General features: G+C 38.0%; 1 protein-coding gene across 4 annotated transcripts in view; it reads right to left on the bottom strand.

Annotated features, from left to right (window-relative positions):
• Nucleotides 1-24,362, bottom strand: part of Ctnna2 (catenin alpha 2) — a 1,075,894-nt gene that overhangs the window by 213,478 nt on the left and 838,054 nt on the right. For all 4 annotated transcript variants that reach the window (XM_033765089.1, XM_033765087.1, XM_033765091.1 and 1 more), the window contains one exon: nucleotides 24,091-24,243. In XM_033765089.1, coding sequence (XP_033620980.1) covers nucleotides 24,091-24,243 — 153 coding nt within the window. The remainder of the gene's footprint in view (nucleotides 1-24,090; nucleotides 24,244-24,362) is intronic.

Raw genomic sequence — 24,362 nt, 5'->3', positions numbered from 1 at the left:
TAACCATACACCCTTAATCCCAGCATCACCATTTAATCCCAGTGTCATACAATCTAGACCCAGCCATCTCTGAAAAGCCCTTATTACCCATGACCACATGAGGCTTTGGGAGCACATCTAGACACAAACCAAAACAGAGGTAATTTGACATTCAGGGGGAAATGGGCTATATCTGGATCGTATTTTTGATTGTCATGACAAGGACATATTATTGGTATTTGCTGAGTTAAAGCCAGGGATGCTACAATATAACTGTCTTAGTCTGCTGGGGAGACCATAACAAAATATTGTACTCTGGATATTTTAAGGGACAATAATTTATTTTCTCACAGTGCGGGAGGCTGGCAGTCTGAGGTTGGGTTTTGATGAGAGTGTTCTTCGTGGCTTCTATAGCCACCAGTTCTGCAGGGTCTCTCCTTGCGAAGAAATTTATCTTATCATAAAGCCCTATCCACAAAACTTCATCTAAATTTTATTGTCTCTTGAAGCCTCCATCTCCAAATACTATCCCACTGGAAGTTAAACCATAACAGCATGACATAGTTTATAGGAAAGTCTCCTTATCAAAGAAGAATCTGGCCTCAAATGTCAACAGAGCTGAGACTGAGAAATCCTGGGTTAAGGTATTGGCAAGGAAATCAGCCCTCTCTTCCACTTTCCTTTAGTATAGCCTGCTCTTGGTAATAAGTATTGTTTTCATTTTACTCACTACCTACCTTTCCGACCACTGTTCTAGCATTTATAAATAATAAATATTTTCCTTTATTTGTTCATATAATCAAATTCTACTGGGTCTTTATGAAGTAATTAATATTTCTAAACTTCTGTCTGTGAATGTTCCCACCTTTATTTCTCTTACCATAAAATTCAGTTTTGCTATAAAATTGCATAACATGGAGTCTCAAAATTTAGAGCTGAACTCAGAGCATCTCTGACCTGTAAAAGGGTTGTATTACAAGAGAAACTGAGGTGCAGATTGCCAATGTGAGAGTAGAAAGGATAAAGGAAGATCAGTTTGAAAAACAGCTTTTTCCTTAATTAGATAGGAAACCATATAAAGTTATTTTAACCTTTCCACATCTCCCTAACCCACTTTACCAGGCATTTGTGAGGATATATAAAAATGCCCATGTGATGTGCCCCATTTGGTGCTTAGGGCTCAGGAAGCACGTAACACATGTCAGGTCTCTTTTCTTTCCCAGAGACCTTCAAAGGCTTTCCTTAAATATCAAACTAATAATACCTCATACATAATGTGTCCTGAATATCTTGCTAGCCAAGTCTTAACTTTAGATTCTCAACAAGCTTTTGAGTTGGGCACTATTGTTAACTTCATATTTACAAATGATAAAATTGATATGGAGTAAAGGATTTTCCCAGGTAATGAATGACAGTGTCTAATTGTATAGTTCTGAAAACCCAGTTCTAGGGTAAACTCACTTAACCATATATACACTATTCAACTATAATAAGACCACAGGTTTTCTCGTTTCAAGCTATGTGTCCTTTCCATTAGAATACAAATGTTATCTTTGTCTTTTCCAGAAAATGGTCAATGATAAAGGCTGAGGTTATATCTTATGCTTATTATTTCTGCTTTTATGCTAAGCTCATAGATGGTGTTCAATAAATATTTTTGATTGATAGAGAAAAGAAATGAATGGCAACCTGAACAATTAATTTCCTTGCTTTGTCAGTTTGAATTAATCATGCTATGCATTGAAATTACACCTTGTTTTCCATCCTAACCCCAGCCTATACAACTCCAGTAAAGGAAGCTTGTAGAGCCTTCATTATCGTCTTGCCTTTTTAGAAAAAAAGCCAACATTTCTTTAAAACACTCTAAAAAACATCAGTTGTGTTCACAAAAGCACAAAACATGGTCAATTGAACTTTGCTTTCACAGGAAATCTATCTTTATTCAACTTGGTTATTAATGTTTTAGGGCTACAAATTAATCTTTCCTCCAAATATAGGTCCCAAAGGAAGATCTAAAAAATGTGAATAAAGACTGAGCTTCAGTTCCTCACTGTAGTCTCCCTCACTACCAGCCTGTGATGGGTACTAAAAGGCTCTGGGTAGACACAGAGATGGAAATTCTTGATTCCCACCAAAGGTAAGATAACTTTCTTCTCTGTTCTGAGATATCTAGAGATCAATCAAAATGAGAAAGAAGACAAAAATAACAGCGAGGATGAAGAAATTCCTTGCTTAGATCTTTCTCTGAAGCCACTCAGAGTTGTTTAGAAGGGGATGAGACTTGAGCTCATTAAATTGTTTTCCTATCTTCCAGAGGAGGAGAAAGTGGTGGGGGTCTTCATTTAATAGGAAAAAAAAAACAGACAGAATTAAGAGAAAAAAGAAAAAAAAAAGCGGATTCATGGCCTCAGATTCTGTCACCACACTGATCGCCATGGCCAGGCAATGGAGCTCCTTGGAAGGAGAGTGGGGCGGATGTTAAGAAGCAAATGCAAATGGAGCCAGGGCTCCCTGAGCATGAACGTCAGGGTGTGTGTTGAGAGTGGTCAAGAAAAGAGAACTTGCTAAGCTTCTCTCAGCTGGTTAGGAGTAATGAGAATTTACACTATAGTCTTGCAGTTCTGGCAGAGGCTCTCTCTGTGGTCTAGATGGCTGGGCAATAAAATAAACAAGCCACTAAAGTCTATTGCTCCTGCCCTGTGGTCTATCCTGAGGAAGTACATATCAATTAATGGGGAGCAGTGCCGGCTGGAGCCATTAATGCCAACTGAATACATCTGACTGCCCCAAAAGGAGGCCTAGAGAAATCAGCAGAAAGGCTGAGGCTTGGGATTGTGGGTAGTGTGGAGAAGTACAAGAATGGCCCACAGGAAGGCCTACTTGTTTATTGGCGTTACAGGAAAATAAACAACCGATTGTTATGACCTGTGTGACCCTATAATGAGGATATACACCCTTCTACATGTTACTAGTCCTTTGTTGTTATTCCTCTGAACTCTTCAGGCAGAACGCTGCAGAAGAGGGACAATGCCACCTCACTCCCTGAAGCCTGCTTGCAGGACTGGTGTTCTCTGGTCCTTAGTAAATGACAGAATTTACTCTTAGCTGTCCCTGGCTCCTTCTCTGTCTGGAAATATAATTAAGAGAAATGTAACTCTGGACTACAACTTCTTGCCTAACAACAAGAAGAATATAATAAAATGATTAACAGTGATATGTAAAATCAGTAATGATAACGATGATGTTGATGATGAAAGAAGTTTGCAGAGAAATTGCCACATGCCAAAAATGTTTCAAGAATTTACAAGATATTACCCAAGTATTCCTCACAAAGCTCTGATTCGCCATTATTTATTATGATGCTCATATTAAAGGCCAGGGACATGGAATTAATGGCACAAACAGGGAAACAGCTTGCAAAAAGTCACACAAGGAGAAAACAATAGCATTGGTATATGAATCCAAGCAGGTTGTGTTCACATGTTTCTTTACAAGGGAAATAAGTTTTTCATACCAACTCCATCCTAAAACACTTTTCCTATCAAAGAGAAATGACATTTCCCATGCAGACAAACAACATGTAGAGAACAGTGATCTTATCCCATTGTGTAGCTGTCCGGGAGGGCATAGTTTAGATGCTAGAGTAGAAGGCCACCCATTTTCCTATGTGGGTAAAAATGGAAAAAAAAAAAAAAAACAAAAACTTGGAAGTGGCTTTTGATTTAGGTTGATCAAGGTTCAAAATGTGACTCTATCACTTATTGAATGTGTGACGTTAGATGATATATTTGAATTATCTAGATCCTAGGTTTGCTATCCCCAGGAAATAACTCTGTCTCACAGAACTCATCACAAAAATTAAATGCAATCATGTATTAAATACATGAGGTTTACCACATAGTCAGCTCTTAATAATTGACTGTGAGTATTACCATTAACTGCTTATTATAAATGGATAAATGTCATATCAAATAAAATGAGAAGCCTTTAACCAAAGACAAAAGTTTTATCAGAAACTTCTAAGCAATTAATCATTAGAACAATGAAGAAAGGATTGAGAACTGTAGGACTTCTGGGGTGGCCAGAGGGAGATTCCATGGGCTTGTCCAAATCTGTATAACCAGTCCTGTAATTTTATACATACTAGTTATAGTAAAGGTTTCCAACAAAAAAGGAAATGCAGATTAGTCACATGCACCCAAGAGCGTTTGTTGGATATGTGACCAAGACAAAATAGCACATTAAGTATAGATCTTTCAAACTTTCCTATATTTTAAGGGCAAGCTTCTTCCATAAGGAAATGTAGCAATAAATGAAAATGTAGAAAGAAAGAGGCCATGGATAAGGCCCGGATGAATATAAAGATTCAGAAGATCAGAAAGAAAAGGATAATAAATAAGAAAAGAGAGTTATAGGGATTTGGTCCTAAATTTAATAATAAAGATAGTAAATACTGTTTATTAGATTTTTTAATGTCTAGGTTCTGCACTAGGTTTGTTCCATTAAGTAATATCATGCATAAAGCTATTCAATCATTACTCTAACTCTGCAGATGAGTTTATTGATTTATAGAAAGTTTAAATAAGCTAAGGACATCCCAATTAGTCAGTGTGAGAACAAAGATTAAGTCAGGCAGTTGGAATCCAAATCTTCTTTTGGCCTCTGTGTCAAATCAGAGGAAACAGAAGTTGTGGCACCATGAATAATATTTGCAGAATGGTAGAGTTTAGAAAATGGAATTTTAAGGCTTTTTTTTTTTTGCTAAGTAACGGCCCCTTTATCCTTTTATGCCATCAGTCAAAACTACATTGAATATTCTTCAAGGCTTTTATAGCCAAACCTATTCTTTTCTGGGTATATGTCATTCTACTGAGAAAGGTCAAGACAGTTCACTTTTATTTGGATTACACATTTAAATATAAACTATTATTGTTTTTGCAGAATGATGCAGCAAGAATAGGTACATATATACATACATACATACATACATACATACATACATACATACATACATTGTGGAAAATTTCTTAAAGTTCTGTACTTACATAAAGGCACCTACATTCTCTCAGGCCCCGCTGGCACTAAAACCGGGTAGGCAGTGTCAGTGGAATATTATCTTAGAGAATCTCATTTCTGCCTGACAAACCATCTGTAACCTACAAGTCCTGGTCTCCAGTTTCTGTCCTAATAAAGATGCCCAGCTCAGGTGGACATCTCTAGCTCCTCACTGCTGCTGAGTTCCCAGTCTTTTACCTCTTCTGAATTAGGCCTTATTTTTTTTTTTTTTTTTTTTCTTAGGGCTACTTATTCTTACATAAAGGCACCTACATTCTCTCAGGCCCCGCTGGCACTAAAACCGGGTAGGCAGTGTCAGTGGAATATTATCTTAGAGAATCTCATTTCTGCCTGACAAACCATCTGTAACCTACAAGTCCTGGTCTCCAGTTTCTGTCCTAATAAAGATGCCCAGCTCAGGTGGACATCTCTAGCTCCTCACTGCTGCTGAGTTCCCAGTCTTTTACCTCTTCTGAATTAGGCCTTTTTTTTTTTTTTTTTTTTTATTACTAGCGTCTTACCTGATCCTTGGGCTCAACATATTTATTTTGTGAGATTAGATACACATTTGACCTACTCAATCCTATCTTCATTTCTTTACTAAACCTATTGCTTCTCTCACAGGTAATATTTGTCAGACATTTCTACCCTCGCCATTCCTTCTTAGAAGTCATAAGTCTTAACATCCTGGAGTTGCATAACATAAGTTACTGATCTCAAAGAACAAAGTATTGGCTATGCTAAAATAGTCATAGTTTCTCGATTTTTTTCTTTTTAGTTTTGTCTTTATAAGCTGAGACTAATCAACTTTTTCATGTATTTTTCAAACATACATGAACTAAGAATATTACATCATTATTTATGAATATTGAATGTACTGTCGACAAAATGAAGTATTTTCACCTATGTCAACCTTAAAATTTGTCTATTTAACTTCAATCATTGCAAAAATTGGTCTTGCCTTTCTGCCCCAAAAATGAATTCTATGTGATGAATCAGACATCTAGCCTGGGCAGCAAAGAGTAGACTTTATCAAATAGCAAAAAGTAAATGGAGTACTACTCTGTCCAACAAACTTTTAAAAATGATACCAATTTATTTCCTATGCTAATTTTTGCATGATTCACAAATATTCTGTCTCTTGCTCTGTCCAGCCATTGAGAAAGATGTGCTTTCATAAGCACTTGAACATAGCTCCGTCCAGGTAAAGTTTTTTTAGTCATTGGAGCATTAAGGAATATGTGTGTTATATACAAGTGGAAGCTTTAGAAATGAATTCATGCCTGGTCATTCATTTTTCTCTCATCCAAAAATACTGATGTGTTCCAAACAGTAGCTACTCTGCAAGTTCAAGTTCTTTGGTGAGGATGAGGAAGAGAAATAAGGGCTCTCAAATTACTATAGAAGTCTTTGTTTTGTTTTTTACCGGGGATTGAACATGGGTCCTTGTGCTTGCGAGGCAGGCAGTGGAACCACGGAACTAAATCCCCGGCCCTACCATAGAAGTCTTAATGGAATTTATGAAAGAAAATTAGATCTACACTACTGTAAGTCACTGAAATTGAGGATTGTCTACACCACAGGATTGCCAAATCTGTTTTGCTGTGCCTATTTGCAGAAATTTGAATCAGGAGAAAGAATTTAATACCACAGGATAAAGGGACCCACTGAGTGATATTAGCTGTGGTTTTATAGCACTTATGTCGCGAATTCCTCAGTTCTTCCCTTTTTGCTGCTCAAGTAGACACCTGATCACCCTCAAGAAAAATCTGTCTTCCCTTCTTTATGTTTCTTCAGCATTAAAGAGCTGAGTCTACAATTACAATGCTCTTAAGGAGCTTTCTTAGGAACAAACAGAAGCTCAACTGTGTCTATATGTGAACTATCTTGTGCCCAAATATGCATGTGAGCATTTTGCAAGAAATGTCAGTCAGTTCATGAGAGTCATGATTTATCTCATTTTCAAAACTCTCTAACTTATTTAATTTATTCTCAAAAAGTTGCAGATGCTTTTCCTAAGAAGGCATTGCAATTTCCTGGATTATCAGAACTCAATGGAAGGAAAATAATGGTTTTACCCTAGTTCACATTAAAACTTTTTAAGAAGATTTTTATTCTTATTTCAACATTCCATGCTAAGCTTTCTAAGCAAACAGTTCCAGGATATATGAACAACTATTCCACAACCAAGAGATGGCAGGAAGCAACTGTGCACCAATTACTCAACCACCAGAAATTTGTTCTCCTCTGTGCCCCAATGACATTTTCTCCTATGGCCTCTTCTGACAGCCGCACTTTATATTGCAACCACATACTCGCAATCATCCTTCTTGTTATGCTTTTCCTTTTCCCGTAGCACTTTTCATCAACCATTAAATAAACTACGTACTTATTCTGTCTATTGTCTACTGTCTAATGTATGTTTTCTACAATTAGAATTAAGAATTAATTCTAACTCTACAATTGAGATTAGAATTAAGCTCCGTAAAAGTGGTCGTCTCTGCCTTATCCCCTGACATAGCTCATAAATTCAAAACAGTGCCTGGCATATAGTAGAGGCTCAACTGATATTGGATGAAATTATAAGCATGGACATTTGTATTCTAGAATCACGCATAGCAGTGTGGTGTTTCTTAGGGAAACAATTTACCTTCCTCACTGAACTGTTTCAAGGACCAAGTATACATTGATGAAAGTGTTTTTTGAATAATACGAAAATGCCACAGAAACATGACATATTATTGTCAAGCACATATAGCTGCATACAATGGTTCATTAATTCATAAAACCTCCACTGTTTTGTAAATATCTTAACATTAACATGCCACAGTGGAAGTGAAAAATAAATTGATGATACATTTTTTCCTGACTGTGTTCATTGGCAGGGTAAATCACTGTGTACATGCAGTAAGGTATCTTGGCTGCAGTTGCAGCTGCAAACAGTTCCTTAACTGTTTAGGCTCAAGAGGATCTAGCTCATAATTAATGATAAACTGAATATCATTATTGCTCTCACTTCCCACTCCTACTATATTATATTTACTTATACAATTTTCAGTGAGTTATTTATTATTAAAAAGAAAAGGAGATTTAAAAAAATATATGATCTGGGCTGGGGATTTAGCTCAGTGCTGCTGTGCCTGCCTCATAAGGTCCTGAATTCGAGTCCCAAAATTGAAAAAAAAAAGAATGAAAAATAAATGTAAATCTTTAAAATATGTAGTGTGTGTGTGTGTGTGTGTGTGTGTGTGTGTGTGTGTGTGTACACGATCCCTCTGCAGTGGTTGGGACAGGAGAATCTGAGGTTAAAAGGGCAGCTACTCAGGCTAGGAGACACAACGTCCCAGATGGAACTCAGGAGGGAGTGGTCAGTACAAGACTCATTCATCACCTTTCTCTGAGCCCTTCCAGCAAATACTATCTTCTGTGACTTTTCAGCTCCTGAGGGCATGCCTTTAAATGTTGTCTTTCTGATGGCAAATGGAATATATTGACAAAGAGGAGAAAAGAAAAAAAAATCCATAGTGGAAAAAAATTAAAATCACAATGGCTTCTTGGGATAGGACTTGGTGATGAATCCTAAAAGGAAAACATAAAGGCTTTGGTGAATAAACTATTAAACCTCACAGATCTCTGTTTCTAGTGTAGAAGGCAGTAAGTAGAATGAGGAATATCATTTGCTATCATGACTGACTATGCTGAGTGTGAAGAACACCTTGATGCATTCAGGTTTGCTCTCTGTTACACACTTGAAGAAAATGAGTAATTTTTTTAAGGTGTAACAATCCCTATTAGAGAAAAAAACCATTAATGGTGACCTAGACCTTCAAAAATTTCATGTCAGGGATATGCAATGACCATCACAAAAGATAGGTAGAAGTTAAAATGCAAACCCTTCAAAACAGGAATATTAAAGTAAACACTTGTATTTGTTATGGGCTGAAGTGAGGCCATTCAGAAGTCATATACCGAAGCCTGAAGCCCCATGACCTCAGCATAGGATGGTACTTGGAGACAGAATCCTTAAGGAAGTGACAATGTTAAAATGAGGTCATTATGGTGGGTTCCAATGCAAGTAGAACTAGTGTCCTTGTAAGAAAAAATTTAGACACAAAAGGAAACTCGAGAAATGTACAAGCTAAGAGGAAAGAACATGTGAAGACACAGTGAGGTGATGCTATCTGTAAGACACAGAGAGACCTTAGGAAAAACCAAAGCAGCTGTATAAGTCACTTTCCCTTCTCTGGGACAAAAATACCTGACACCCACAATTAAAAGAGTGAGAGGTTTATTTTGACTCGTGGTTTCCACAGGATTCAGTCCAGCGCCAGCTGCAAGACAGAAACTGCGCGACAGAAGGCAGAGGAAAGCTGCTCTACTCTCTACCCATGGTACAGGAAGCAGAGAAAGAAGGGAGGAGCTGGGGATAAGAACACACACTTCCAGGTAGTGCCCCCAGTGACCCACCCCAACCAGGCCCTGCCCTCTAACAGCACAGTCAGCTCTGAAACTCATCAATGGATGAATCCACTGATAATCATAGTGCTCCATGACCCAGTCACCTTCTAATTTCATGAGAATTTTGAGGGACATTTTAGATCTGAACCATAAACTTGTTGACACCTTGACCTTGGACTTCTAGTACCTAGAACAATAAGAAAATATTTTTCTGTTGTGTAAGCCATCCAGTGTGTGGTATTTTGTTATGGCAACACCAGCAAATGAATACAGTACCTATGATTTAGAGTTGCCCAAAGTTTATCAAATGGATTTCCAGCAAATGACAGAAAAAAAGGCCCTAATAATATCTAGAAGACTTGGTAAATAAGCATCAATTTAATAGTAATTAAACATTTCTGGACTGCCCTAACAGGGTGAGTTGGAAGCTAATGGTATTTGCTGGCTGACAAACATGCTATATGAAAATTTATATGTACTTTAGCATTAAAACAAAAAGATTGATCCAAAGTAATCACTGAAAACATTTCTTTCATCATCTTAGCCTCTTGTTTTCTGTAACCACACTTTAATTATAACATGTCTGGAATTCAAACCTCCTCCCCCTACAAGGTCTGATGTTGTAATTCACAATTTCCCAAATGTTTCTTGCTGTTTGTGTGTCTGAGGTATCTCGAAAAAAATGGCTGTTGTGTGAGGATATTCCCATAATGTATTTGCATCTACATTTCTTTCTCCTGTGCCCCTTCTTTGGGATAGAAAATGTCTTTCATACCAATGCTTCATAAACTTGATGCCATGAGAATTTTATTACAATGCAGATGAGGTGAAGTGGTACCTGAGATTCAGGATTTTTATTCAGCTCCTCAGTAAAAGCAGGAGCCATGCTCTGAGCAGAGAGGCCTTCTGCACTTAGCATCCTCATGCTAAGGGAGTAGGGTCTGTCCTTTGATGTATTTGCACATACTCATCTGCAAATGCTTGCCTTCTCAAGCAGTGAGGCCAGGAACCTAAGGATAAATGTGGTTTCCCAACTCTGTGTCTTGTCCTCATTTGGAATGAGACTGACTTACTAGATCCACAGCACATAATTCTCCTTAGCTGCTTAGTAATCTCCTATCATTTTATAAACGTTTTGTTACAAATGTAATGCAGGCAGTGGGTACACAGCGACATAGAAAGGAAAACCCTGACTTAGCAAGTAGCACGGGTAAGATTGAGAGAGCAGCTCTTAAATTCCTGGACATTTTTCTTTCTTTTTAAGAGAACCGAGAGTTAAGATTCTGAAGGTAGACAGAGCTTAGGCCAAGCCAGAGAATTGCATCCCACATTTAACTCTTAACTAATGAGAATTTATTGAACATATGCTATACCTGCCTTCTGATCTCATTTTGATAACTAGTCTTAAACTTCATGGGTGACACGAATGGGGTAGATTTTGCAGTCTTCCAGCCTACTCTTCATGCATGTCATTGTGGACATAATATCACTTGCCTACTTCTTACTCTCCTTTTTCATGGAAGTGTTATTTGTAGTCAGCTGCTTCAGTCAAAAAGAAATCCAGGAGACAGTACTAATTAGATATTAGTATTTGAGCCACAGCTCTGTGTGTCCCCTGGACGTAGTTCCAGAAAACTCAGACATATTTTTAAATTGTGACATTAGTGATAGCATTAAAGATCTTAGAGAAGTAGTTCTGTGACAAGAGATTTTCACCAAATTACTCTGGGACAGAACTTGATGAGAGTTTTGAGTAATAGTAATTTCAAGATCATTTTAATTAAGAAACAAAGCTCCCCCAATTTTTGTTATCTGGTCACTTTATTGAGATCAGGGTATGTGTGCTGCAAATTAATCAATGTAGACATGGAGCACTGCATATATAATTTGAAATTTATGATACATATATTTATTTTGTATAAAGACTGTAGTGAAGTGGTTTTCTGAAAGGGATCACTTTGCCTCCCATGGGATTATTGGCAAAGTCTGCACGATTTCTGCTTGCTTAAACTGGGCTTGGGGAAGGGTGCTATCTATCAGCATCTGGTGGGTCTAGGCCATGGGTAGTGGGAAACATCCTACAATGCATAAATAGTTCCCCACCATGGATATTTAGAGACCAAAATGCCAATAAGGAGGGGAGTGAAAAATCTTGTTGTAGACGCATCATACTTTCCTCATTGAACACTTTCATCTTTATCATCCCTAGCCATGTAAACAAGCCATCCAAAGTAGCAGAGATCAACATCAAAATTACGATCAGCAACCAAACATGTTGCCCCCGAGTGATAACCAATCACAAATTCAACTAAAAGTATGCCACGATCACAGCTACTGCTACAATGGGTCTGCAAAATTGTAAATCCCTTTAATCAAAACAAAGTGTTCACTCTTTCAAAAATTACTGGGGAAAAGATGGGTAGGAAATTACAAAAAGCTACGTGAAAATGAAAACCACACTTCTTTCCACTTTCTGGGGAACTTGTAATAGAAATTGTCATTTCACACTGAAGTTCTCTCATATAGGCCGATGAAATATTAGCTTCAATGCTTCCTTTATGGATTTATACTTTGACTCTTCTGGGCAAGAAAACCACTTGCACAAATGTCGTCAGTGCATTTTGACTGTGAAAAACTCTTCAGAATTCTGAGGCAGCATTTATAAATGGTATTTGAACCAAAGCCTTTCCTCCAAAACTCCAGTTAAGCAACTGAGACAAAGGTTGGATTGTTATCATTTTGAAAAAAGCAATTGTTACCCTCAAAATTCTGGGCAAAAAACAAAGAGAGTTCATTGGATAGTTGATATTTTTCCCTCAAAGCAATCAGGAGAAATTATGAACAATGATATGACTAATTCTTGTAATGATACAAGAAATTGAAACCTACAAGCATACTGAGGGCCCTTTTTTGAAAGGTTTCTGGTGATGGGAGGACCCTAGGGAGAAACAAGAGAGGTCAGACAACCTGTGAAGTCAGGAAGAGCAGAAAATGTTCCTCAAGGGCAGAGAAGTAGCACAAGTTTAACTTACGAATCAAAGCTTTATCAGGTAAAGCTGTGAGCAGAAGCAACCAGGTTTCCTCTGTCTGAGTTAGACCTTCTTTCCATTTTGTTCTCCAGCAAATGAATTCTTCAGTCCTCCCTCTCCTGCTCGCCTCAGGTTTTCACCTTGCCCTAGCTGTATGAGTCTTACTTCCTGAGTTATTCCTGACTGTATCTCTAGTGTCCTCTCTAAGAATGTGGCCTGTCTTTAACCCCTGCCTGCCTCATTATTTGAGAGTCCGACTTTGGCTTTTTCAACTTTGAACTTTACCTGAGTGGGGAGGATTCACCTTCTACCTCCCAGTTGGGTATGAGGCTAAAATGTCATCTGTCCTCTGCTGGGGACAGATATCTGCTTGGTGTTGTACTTACAGAAAAGGCACACAAAAAAGTGTATCACTTTGGTTGTAAATTGCAAATTTGTTTTTTTTAAAGCTCTATATAAAGAGATACTTGAAAGCACCTACTTGAAAAGACTTGACTTTTTGAGGTATTTGATTGTGGGGATCAGAACAGCCTCTTTAGCTGAGTGTTATGTGGGGATAGGTCACATCACTGCCTATTTTTAGTTTGCAAAACACTGATTTAGAGGAAACTCACTGCTCTGCTATCATTAACATCCCCCAAGTCTTCAGTCTCCCTATAGAAACTGTCATGACATTTTGCAGAAAATGCGCAGCAACTTTTCTTCGGAGGCAGCCTGGGATACATTTTGACCATACATTGCGTGCTTTGCAATGAAGGCTTCTCTTATTTTAAAAATTAAGTTATATACCAATTTTCAAACATTTAAAATTTTTAAAATAGAAAAGCTATGTGGGTGAAGGGAGGAGTGGATCTGATACCTCTCAGATCCCCCCACAGAAACTTCAAAAGCAGATAATTCCCTTGGGCTAATTTACAGATATGGAAAGCCATGTTTATTCTACAAATGAAAAAAAAAATGGAAAAGATAAGTCATGAGGCTGTTATTGTTTTAGCAGGAAAAATAACAACTTGTCAGTCTATGTAAGTAACTATATTTTCATGGCAACTGGCACTATGTGAAAATATTGACTCAATTCCCAGGCACCTTGGATGTGTGACATTCACACCCCGTGGCAGCTCCAGAATGTCTAAATAGGAGCAGCCAAGGGCAGCAGTCTGCTTGGAAGTGGCAATGAGGGAATTTCTGGAAGGTTCATTTGTATTACAAACAGTTTTACTTGGATTTTATATGAAAGGTCAGCTAAAACATCCATTTTTTTCCCCCTAAAGATACACACGATTGAGATTAGAGAATGCTTGTATGTGTCTGATGCACCCGTGTGCACAGGCTGAAATGGCTCTGAGGGACTAAGAATACATTTGGAGACTGGGGTAGCACGTACAGAAGTGTGTCATGCCATCTCCACCCTTTGGCTCTGTGACCATCCACTGTTGGCTTTTACCAATAAGCGCTACTGAACCTGCAATTAAAGGCGAAAAAGTTGGAAGCTTTTATGTTCTGTAAACAAATGATATCAGAAAGTAACATTAGATTTTTTACCAAATATGTAGATTTTTCTTCCTGAAAAGCATTAGCGTCTATTTTGTCTTAGCTAACAGCCACATTAATTAACAGCTATTGGAATTGTCTTATACACATTGGGTCAGGCACAAGTCAAAGTCATTGGGTTACAATAAGAAATTCTCGGTTCCATATTGTTGGTCACTTTATGGCTTTGGACAGATCAGCTACCAGCTGCACCCCATTTTCACTTTCACATCCACATAAGGCATGACAGCACTGGGAAACCCCTGTAGTGACATGTTCTTTTTACCTCCAAATTCCAGATTCAATCACCAGTACACCTTAGAACAAGATAATTATTTTGATCTTTCCTTTTTCTAGAATCTGCAACTGGGAAACATTTATGAATCAAGTGATTAAGATCTAGATAAGTAGCATCTAAACAATGCATATGTCAGATGCAAAACTGGAGTATCGGACAGTCAGAGAGATGGTTGACACAGCCACGGGGGCAGATTATTTTACTGTCAAAATATCCCAAGCATCAAGTCCAAAGGACCCGTGAAGTATTTTAAAGTAAGGGTTAAAAGTTCATATCCATTGAGACTCAGGGTGGTCACAGGACTTTATGAAGTTGAACTTTATCTCTTTCCAAAGTTAATGGAGTCAAATTACTCTGAAAATGTGTTTTTAGTTGAAAAAAGTAATGTCCCTATACACCATCCTTCTCAAACTATGGCTTCAGGCTGACTAGAGGGCTTTTTGACATAAAAAGCCCTTATAGATAGCAAAAATTCAACACACGAACATTCAAGAGTTTTTTCCTGTACAATTAAAAATTGTCTTGCAACTTTTAAATACACCGTATCACTTTAATGGGGAACAATTTTTCATTTTTACTGTGAAGGGATATGACCTAAACAATATAAGCTTGTACTACACTGTAGTTTTGTGAGTTAATGACATATAAATACATTTTAACAGTTGTAAAAAACATGAAATACAAGATACACACACACAGAATGGCCTCTCTCTAGGTGATGAAATAGTGATAGTACAACAAAAGGTCGAATATTTCCTGTCTATCTGTAGCAACAACATGGAATGTAATTTTCTAACGTTCGATCCAGCAACATCACTATGAAGCCCAAAGCCCAATTTCCTAAGACCCTTTCTCACACTCCACCACACTCTTCCTCTACTCTAGAAGACTAAGAGTAGACTAATAAACTAGTGACATCGTGCTCACTTATGATTTTGTTGTGTTGAAGTCAAACTGGGAAGGAGTGGATATGGCTAATAAATATAAATAAGTATATATGAAGAGAGATAGTGAGGGAGCATTGGAATATCAGAAAGAACTTGGCCCCTAGGGCTTCTGAATGCCGGCTCTGTCACCCATCAGCTGGTTAGTTTGGACAGACTTTCCTTGAGACTCAGATTTCTTATCTGCTAAACTGAGATACTAATGACTACACCCTTTATTTAAGAAGATTAAAAAGAGGTAATATTATGATAATTAACATAGAGCATGTGCTAAATGTCATTTCTCTTTCCTCTTTTCCTTAGATATGGACAACATAATTAATTGTCCTCTCTTTTCTGGATGTGTCTTCATAGAGTTCATAATTCACCTACTGCGATATAGTTTGGGAGATACAGTTGAAGTAGGGCTAGCTTTTATAAAAATGTTTGCGAACCAAGATTTCATGGAAACTAATAGTTGATTCTTATTTCTGAAAAAAGGTAATTGGTTTCATAATTATGGCCTTGGCTTGGGATTTTGGCTATGTTGTAAAGACTTAAAGGTAATCTGGAAATAGTGTCTGCAGAGTTAATTCAATCACTGCAATATATTTGACAGGAATATATTTAATGCCCTATGATTCCACTTTTTGCAAAATACTGTACAAGTTTATGACTTTTAATAATTTAAACAGATGTGACCAAAGGAGAGTCTGTGCAGGTGAAGACTCTTGAAGCTAGCAAATGAGCTTATCTTACTGCACAATATCACCACCCAAAAGTAGCTTGGACCAGCACTACAGTAAAAATTTATGTGAGGGAAAAGACTAAGGGCTTATCAAATCCATAGACAAGAGCCTGGGGGCAGTGTTGCATGATGGTTATACAGTGTGGTCTCTGGAGTCTGGGATATTTCAGCTTATGTGTGAATTCTGCCTCTTTCTAATTGTGTGACATTGGGCCAATTATATAACTTCCTAAAACCTCAGTTTTGTCATCTATATCATGGAACCAAAACAGTGGCTACTTCCTAAATTTATCGCAAGCACTAAATTAAGTAATGAAGAGTTTATAAAGCAAGCTATTCTTATAAGGTACTATTCTTATTAAGATACTAAGAATGACCCTTAAACTATTCTGTAATGCTTCAGGGTATGTGATAGGAGAAATTATAAAATATGTTAAGAGTTAAGGAATTTGGGGAGAAACAGTAACACTGAACTATAAACTGCAGAACAAAATCTATTCAAGTTTAACATATGCTTGAAATAAACAAGACTATCTATGGACTTTCCATGGATAAATATTTAAGAAACTCCAATTAGTTATAGTTTAAATATATAAACTAGATTAGGAAGAGCAGCTCTGTTTTTTTTTTTAAGATGAAAATGTTCTGTTTGTACTTTTAAAAAATATATGGTTTTTTTTTAAGCTTTAATTGAGTTTATTGGTACATTTTAGGGATACAGTACAGTTACATTCATTGCTGGGATCTTGTACCTCTACATGACAAGTCTTGATTCTCATTTATTTGCCATACCCCTGTCCTCCCTTCACCCCCTCCTCCCCTCCCCATCTACAAACACTTTATTTTCATCTTTTCATTATCTCACATTTTTTTCTTTTCCCTTATTACCCTTCCCCTACCCATCCCACTTTCCCTACACCTTTAGATCCTTTCTTCCCATTTCTAAATGTCAGTAATCTTATTAGGATCTTACGTATGATTGCAGATTATTCACACCAGGGAAACTATTCGGTATTTACACATGTGGGACTTATTTATTTCACTTAGGAGTATATCTTCACTATGTATCCATTTTCTTATGAATGAATCTATTTTCTCATTCTTTATGGCTGAGTAATATTCCATTTTATAGAAAAACCACATCTTCTTTATCCAGTTTCCAACGGATGGGAAAATGGGCTGTTTCCAAGTTTTAGCTATTACAAACTGTGCTGCTATAAACATGGGTGCGCATACTTCTCTGTGATATGATTCTTTTAGTTCTTTTGGAAAGATACCCAGCAGAGGGATGGCTGGGTCAAATGGAACCTCCAGTCCAAGCTCTTTGAGGTATCTCCATATTGATTTCCATAGTGGTTGCACCAGTCTGCACTCCCACCAACAATGGTTCCTTTTTTGATTTTTTTAAAAAAAATTCATGTGATTTTTTTATGTAGCTTCTTTTGATTTTTATTTCTTTTTGTCTTGTTGTTTGAATCAAGACCCTGGAATATACAATGTTCTACTGAATTCATTTAAAACTAAGACATTAATGTGGGGTTTTCAGGATCACACCTAAGAGCCAGAGTCAATTGATAAACAGTCTGAGAGTGTTTTTTTCAAAAGTTCCAATTGATTTCATTACTGTACAACATCAAAGCTTAGACTGATTCCAGACTCTTCTCTAGATTATATCTTCACATCCAGGATAACAGCTCTACTTTGGAAACTCAACCCAAATCCAGCCATTCCTTCCCACCTCCCCCACCTCTATTCCAGTCATAGTACTAATCTTTTGCTGGACAACTGCAATATAATTTCATATATCATTCTTGCTGCTGTGTTTGTTACTCTACATTATGTTTTCCACAAGTGGTGAATATTTCTTTGAAAACTGAAATGAGATCATGCCAAGCCTTTGTTGTGAGCTCTCCAATTGATTCAAACATCTAAGTAAAATAAAAAATCTTGACACAGCCTTCAAACTCCTCCTTGTAATATTTTCTTCATTCTCCATTCCAGTCACACTGGTCTCTTTGTTCTTCATTAAGCAAGCCAAGTACCCTGCTGTCCTGGGGTCTTTGCCCTTGCTTTTCCCACAATATGGAACATTCATCCAATTCCTTCCAGTATCTGCTTAATTAGACAAACTTTTCTCCTCCTCCTCCTCCCCCTCCTCCTCCCCCTGCTCCTCTTCTTGTACTGGAGATCAAACTCAGAACCTTGCAGTTTTAAGGCAGGCACAGTGCCACTGAGCTAAATCCCAGGCCCAAGACAACCCTTTTCTGACCTCACGTGTCCTCCTCTGCCATTCTCTGTCCTCTTACTCTTTTATTTTATAGCATCACTCACAGTTCCACACTTGACCACTTTCCCTATCTTTCCCAACAGAATGTATGTCCCATGAGAACAGGAATTTGTCATTTTGTCATAATTACACTATCAATGACTGAACTGCTCCAGCATCTGGGTGCCTCTCAGTAGTTGTTGCTGAGTACAAGTGGAAGGATAATTAAAGAAGGTCAACTCACCCAAGGCTGAAACAAAAGCTTGACTGATGAATTGATCACATCAGTAATTATAAATTTTAGGTTTTGTCTCTCACTTTCCAGCTTTGCATTTCTAACACAGGTAATTTCTTAACCCTCCTAGGGTACAGATTTCAAGTATTTGTCATAGTCAAGAGGATGAAACGGAGACTTGAGATTCCCTTGTCTAACTCATCATTGCTGTGGCCTTAGTTCTGTACTTTAATTTTTCAGATAAAACCAACTCCATTTTTCATATTCTATGTAAGAGGCAGAGGACAGGGAGGAAATGATAGTGTAGTTAGGGGCACTACCCCAGGAGTGGCCTTCAGGTAGCTAGGTATGGCAAATTCTTTGGAGGCTAAGAGGAGATGAGAGTTCTTCATATTAGTTATTCACATACTTAAAATTCCTCCTTGGCAGTAAATTAAAGAATTAAGTAGGCAACATATATTTCTTTACTGCTGCTCCCTAGGTGTCCATAGGGTCCTGCAGAAATACTATTAAAATATATATCCTCTTGAGCTGAAAAGGTGGTAACATGGCTAGTTGCATTTATTATTTTAAAATTCTTCAAGCATCCTCTATGTATTGTATACCTGCTATATGCAGGCACTTTGGTGATGGTAGGGTAGGGCTAGGAATCAATTAGACATGATCTCTTCCCTAAAGGAATTGGTAAAGCAGTAGGAGAGGCATCATATAGCTGTCCACCTCTCTGTGTACACTCCTGAAGAAAATAGAATACTATGAGAGGATAAAATGCAGTGAACTCATCCCACTTGGGGGCACATCCAGGCTGAAAGCTGAACAATGACTAAAAATGAGAGGAGGAAATAGAGTTCACCAGGAAAGGGACAGTAGGAGCATAAACTAAGATAGCAGGGAGAATGGCACATTCAACACGCAGAAGATGATATGTGTCGTTGATGGCCTGAAATGTTTGTTTTCCTCTATAGCATTTGCAACATTTTATAAAGTTTATATTCTCCTAATCAACAGACTTGCCCCAGAAACTGTTGATTAGGAGAATTCAATGGACTGAATATGATGGTTTATGATCAATAATGTCATCTACTGCGGAAAGTGTGGACAATAAAACCAAATAAAATAAATGTTAGTGATTTCTCCTCATGTCCAGAATCCAGCTAACTCATCCCCCTGAGACTTGGCTAAAGACTTCAGCATAGAACCCTTCAGGGAGAGGAAGAAAGGAAAAGTGAGTCTGGAGACTGCAGCCATTGGTTTGGTCTAAATCATGCAGGTCATGTGGTTTGCTCTAAAATCTTGGTCTTTAACTGAGAAAGACAGGACCTCTCTGCATGGTCTCAGGCAGAGAAACTGCATGATCGAATGGCAGGATTATAAATTGGTTCACTTTGACTGTTAATGCAGAAGGTATTGAAGGAGGCCCAGAAGAGAGGGGCCTGTTAGGAGTTACAGGTCACCACACCATACAGCAAAGAGTGCTAGGCAGAGTGTTTGGTAGAGTTGGGGAGAAGGAATAGCAGACAATGTAACTGAACAGCCAAGCAATGGAAGGAATAAAACAAGATTGGAAGCTCAAAACAGATACATTTGCTTTGCATTTCATTTTCAAGATTAGCTTTTATTTTTATTACAGCAATGCATATTTTGCCCTCATTTTATATCCACTCCACCTCCACCTGGACCACATGATTTTGGTACAGATTTGCCATAATTTGCATTCCATTTCCCCAAAATTCTATTTAATTTGCTTGGAAATGAGGTACAACAGGTGTCCTTTGTTAGCTCAGCACACCCTCAGAGGCAGCCCTACTCTCAGTGGAGTGAGTTAGCTGGATTGTGGAAATGCTAATATTTATTTTATTCAGTTCTATGAGAGAAACTTCCTCTGGTAGCTGGCATTATTGATCATCAACCATCGTATTTAACCCATTGAATTCTAATCAACAGTCTTTGGTGCAAATGTGAAATCTGTTGAATCAGAGAATCTAATCTTTATAAAATGTTACAAATGCTCTAGAGAAAAACAAGCAAAACCTCTCTGCTTTTCTTTGTTAAAATAATTATGAAGAACTAGATTTGTTTCCCATTTATTTTTTATCAGCATTTTTTCTGCACTCAAATCATCTGTATTCAAGATTTTCTAAGGATCATGACTCTGTAATAGGTTGGGACTAGCCCCATTTACTTTGTAGCACCAATTGCTGCAAACACCAAATAACGAGCTGGGAGGAAGTGACATACAAATATAAGGAAACAATACAAAAGTAGTTAGAAAACTCAATAGACTATAATTAAACTCCATGGTCAAGAAATGTTAAAGAATGAAAACAATGGCCAATAATTGATAAGTTATTTCATGTATCCTTCATTCAGAATGTTGTGAATGACTTTTCTGTGACTTACATTAATGGACCTGGAGAGGTCCATCGGGTCCTCAGGTATCACAGGTGCCCAGGAAGAGTGTGAGATTATGCCTAGCTACAAGAAATAGACAAGGCATCAAGCCTATCATTTTAGTTCAAACTGTTTTTTACTGACTTATGTATTCATTTGAGTTATGGGAGTCCAATATTTTCATTGCATGTACATATCTCTGACTAAAAAAGAAAAAAGTAGTTTTGGGGAAGCACTGGGGACTGAAGACAAAATTTTCATGCTGAGCTACCTCTCACCCCTCCCTTTTTTTAGTTTTTTTCTTTTTTAAAATTCGAGATGGGGTCTCACTAAGTTGCCCGGGCTGGAATGAAATGTATGATCTTCCTACCTCAGTCTCCTAGAGTCCTGGGACTATGGGTGTGAATCACCATGCTCAACTGTCCACAAATTTATTTTCAACAGTTCCCTCAGATATTTTGCCTTTAGATAAAATGGAATTAGCCTGCAAAGCACTCATTCTCTTGCTAAAAACTATTAGGAGGGCAAAATAAAAATAATTTTCTGAAAAGCATGAGGGAGCTGCCAGTGAAGTCAGAACTTAACAATATCAAGACGAGATACAGCCAGATATGTGGCACATGCCTATAATCCCAGCACTCTGGAAAGCTGAAGCAGGAAGACCATGAAAAGCAGCTTACCTGGGCAATTTAGTAACCTAATGCAACCCTATCTCAAAACAAATAGGGCTAGGAATACAGCTCAGTGTTAAAGCTCTGGGTTCTATCCCCAGTGCCACAAAAAAGGGGATCTGGGAGAGAAACTTAAAACTTATTTGAAGTCCATGATTCACTAGATGTCAGTTCATCTGCAGTTCAAGTCCAGTCCACCTGCTGGCCACTGCATCTCCAGGACATACTGACATTCCAAAACGAACTGGCCGCCATCGCCACTCACCGGTGGTGAAGGGAAGAACAGAGGGAGGTGAGGTAACGATTTTCTTAAATGGCAGGGTTCTGGCTGCCCTGGGCTTTCTGTTTCTGTCAAAAGTTGGAGATCAAATGTCACCAAGAGTCACAAGATTCACCTCCAGTAGAAAGTACACACAGGATGAGAGGAAATTACAATGTTTCCAGGGTCTATCAGAGAAGAAGAATCAGTAGAAAAGGTAGCTTTTCATTTGACTTTGGCCTCATATGTATAGACCACCAAATGTGAACTTTAAATATGGTGTGCATGTGAGGCTACCCACAGAAATCCAGAAAGACATTGACAGTCCTGACAGAGACGTCGATCATACAACATTTGGTTTATTCCTGTAATTCTCCTCATCCACAACACACCATTTATTGTGTTTCTATAAGTTCGGCAATTATCTTATAAAACTGTATTTCTACAGATGGTATATTCATAACTAATATTATTTTACCACATGAATGCCTAAAACCTTGTTGCATTTCCATTATTACTTTTTTTCCTCCTCTTCCTCTCCTATTTCTCTTCCGCCATTCCACTCATTCTTTTTTCACCTTCACTTCCAAACACACGAATGGCCAGGATTTCTAAGCTCAATACATTGAAAAGACTAGATTCTTCCAAAACCAAGTGAACTCCTTTTTTATTTTCCACTACTGGGTTTGAATCCAGGGCCTTCTCAGTATGTCCCCATTCTTTTTTTCTTATTTCAAGGCAAAAATCCCACTAAGTCATTAAGTTGCCCTGGCTGGGGTTGAACTTGTTATCTTTCTGCTCCCCCTTCCTATAGCCCAGCCAAAGTGAACTCCTGTGCTGTGTTGTGGAACGTGACAAGTGATAGCTTGCCTGCCTTCTAGGTGGAGACAAAACTATAAAGATTGTCATAATATTTCAAATATGGCCCACGTTTAGGCTCTAGGATATTGAAATATTGAGATATTGAAATTGTGGCAAGAAATTTGGGAATTAATTATTGTGGCATAGCCTTTGGCACATAGAACTTGCTGACTGCCATCATGGGGGATAACTTCACCTGTGTCCTATATAATGGGGAGCTTGATGTGGGGCTCTGCACCTGGTGTGGGACTTCCTGCTGGCTGAGTATCTTCAGGCACAAAGTCATGAACAGTGCTAGATTAACCAAAAAGCAAGCAAAGTAGGGATGTAGGACAAAACTGAATTCAGCATCATCCCTGTCACTCTGAGAAAAGCAGTAGATTTTTTTTATGCAATGAACTTATTAAGAAAAGAAGTGGGAACATTCCGTGGTGGTGCTGGCAGTGTTAAATGCTCAAAACTGGCCAGTGTTTGAATCTTGTCCAAAACACCATTCCCTAGATTTTCCAATCTTCTCACCCCTCCTTGGCGTTTCTGTCCTACTCGCGTCTGTTTAATAAACACATCACTAATCTTACCTCTGCCACACTTTTGGTGTTCGGCTCCTACATCCAGGCAGCCTAGTCAGTATTTCTCTTTTACAATGTTCTTTCAATACTCTGTAGTACAATGTTTACATTTTTAATTTGGTAAATTTATAATTACCCCATTAGATTTCTCTAACACATAGAATATATGTATGGCCCTGCATTTAAACTAGTACTGCCCCCAAGAACTTTCACCAGGAGTCCAAATATCTTTCTGAGAGGAGTGATTCTTTTTCCTACATATTAATAGGATAGCTGGCTAATTCATGTTTCAGTGCTTGGAGTGGGGAGGGGAATGGAGGGGAAGAAAGGGACTTGTGTACTAGGCCTCCATTTGGCAGTTTAAATTCTCTCTTAAATCAAACCTGGCACTCAGTACCTTGGAAGTTTTGGGATTTTTGTGTGTTTTGATTTCATTTTTCAAGGGCTGGGGTTGGAAACCGAGGACCTGTGCAGGTTTGGTAAGTACTCTGCCACTAAACTGCATTTACAAGTCCTGCACTTTGGAAAAGTCCTTTATAGTTCAGTTTCAACCTGTTACTATTGTTCAGGAAACTTGGCAGACATTTACAGAGCATGTTCAGAGTTAAAAGCTAGAGATGAGAGAGATTACTAATAGCTGGTTTACTCTGAAAGGGGCAGATAAATAAAAAGGTTAACGAAAGAAAGATCCAGGCCTTTAGTTTAAAGTAAAGCCATACAAGGTCTGTCTATTGAAATTGCCAGAGTCATGTGTACTGATAAACTCCGCATCTATATGTGGATCATATAGTGATACGTTTTAGCCTCTCCTGACTTACCTCTACCAGCTTGTTGGCATGTTCACGGAAAACCTGGGCATATTCTTTCACTTCCTTTTCATTCCCACTCTTTGCAGCCTCAATGAGAACCAGCAAAGGGACGTTGGTCTCCAAGAAAGAATCAGATATGTGATCCATCACTGCTTTACGGAGCTACAGTTAAAAATGAAAACAAGACACACAATTAACGAATAGATTTGATGACTTTCTCTGAACTATTTCCCACATAACTACTATGTAAATAATGTCCCCACACTCTGTTTTTAATTTTA

Source organism: Fukomys damarensis, unplaced genomic scaffold, assembly GCF_012274545.1.
Source record: "Fukomys damarensis isolate Sample0158 unplaced genomic scaffold, DMR_v1.0_HiC HiC_scaffold_2, whole genome shotgun sequence".
Taxonomy (NCBI): Eukaryota; Metazoa; Chordata; class Mammalia; order Rodentia; family Bathyergidae; genus Fukomys; species Fukomys damarensis.
This window is presented reverse-complemented; position numbering and strand designations above follow the sequence as displayed.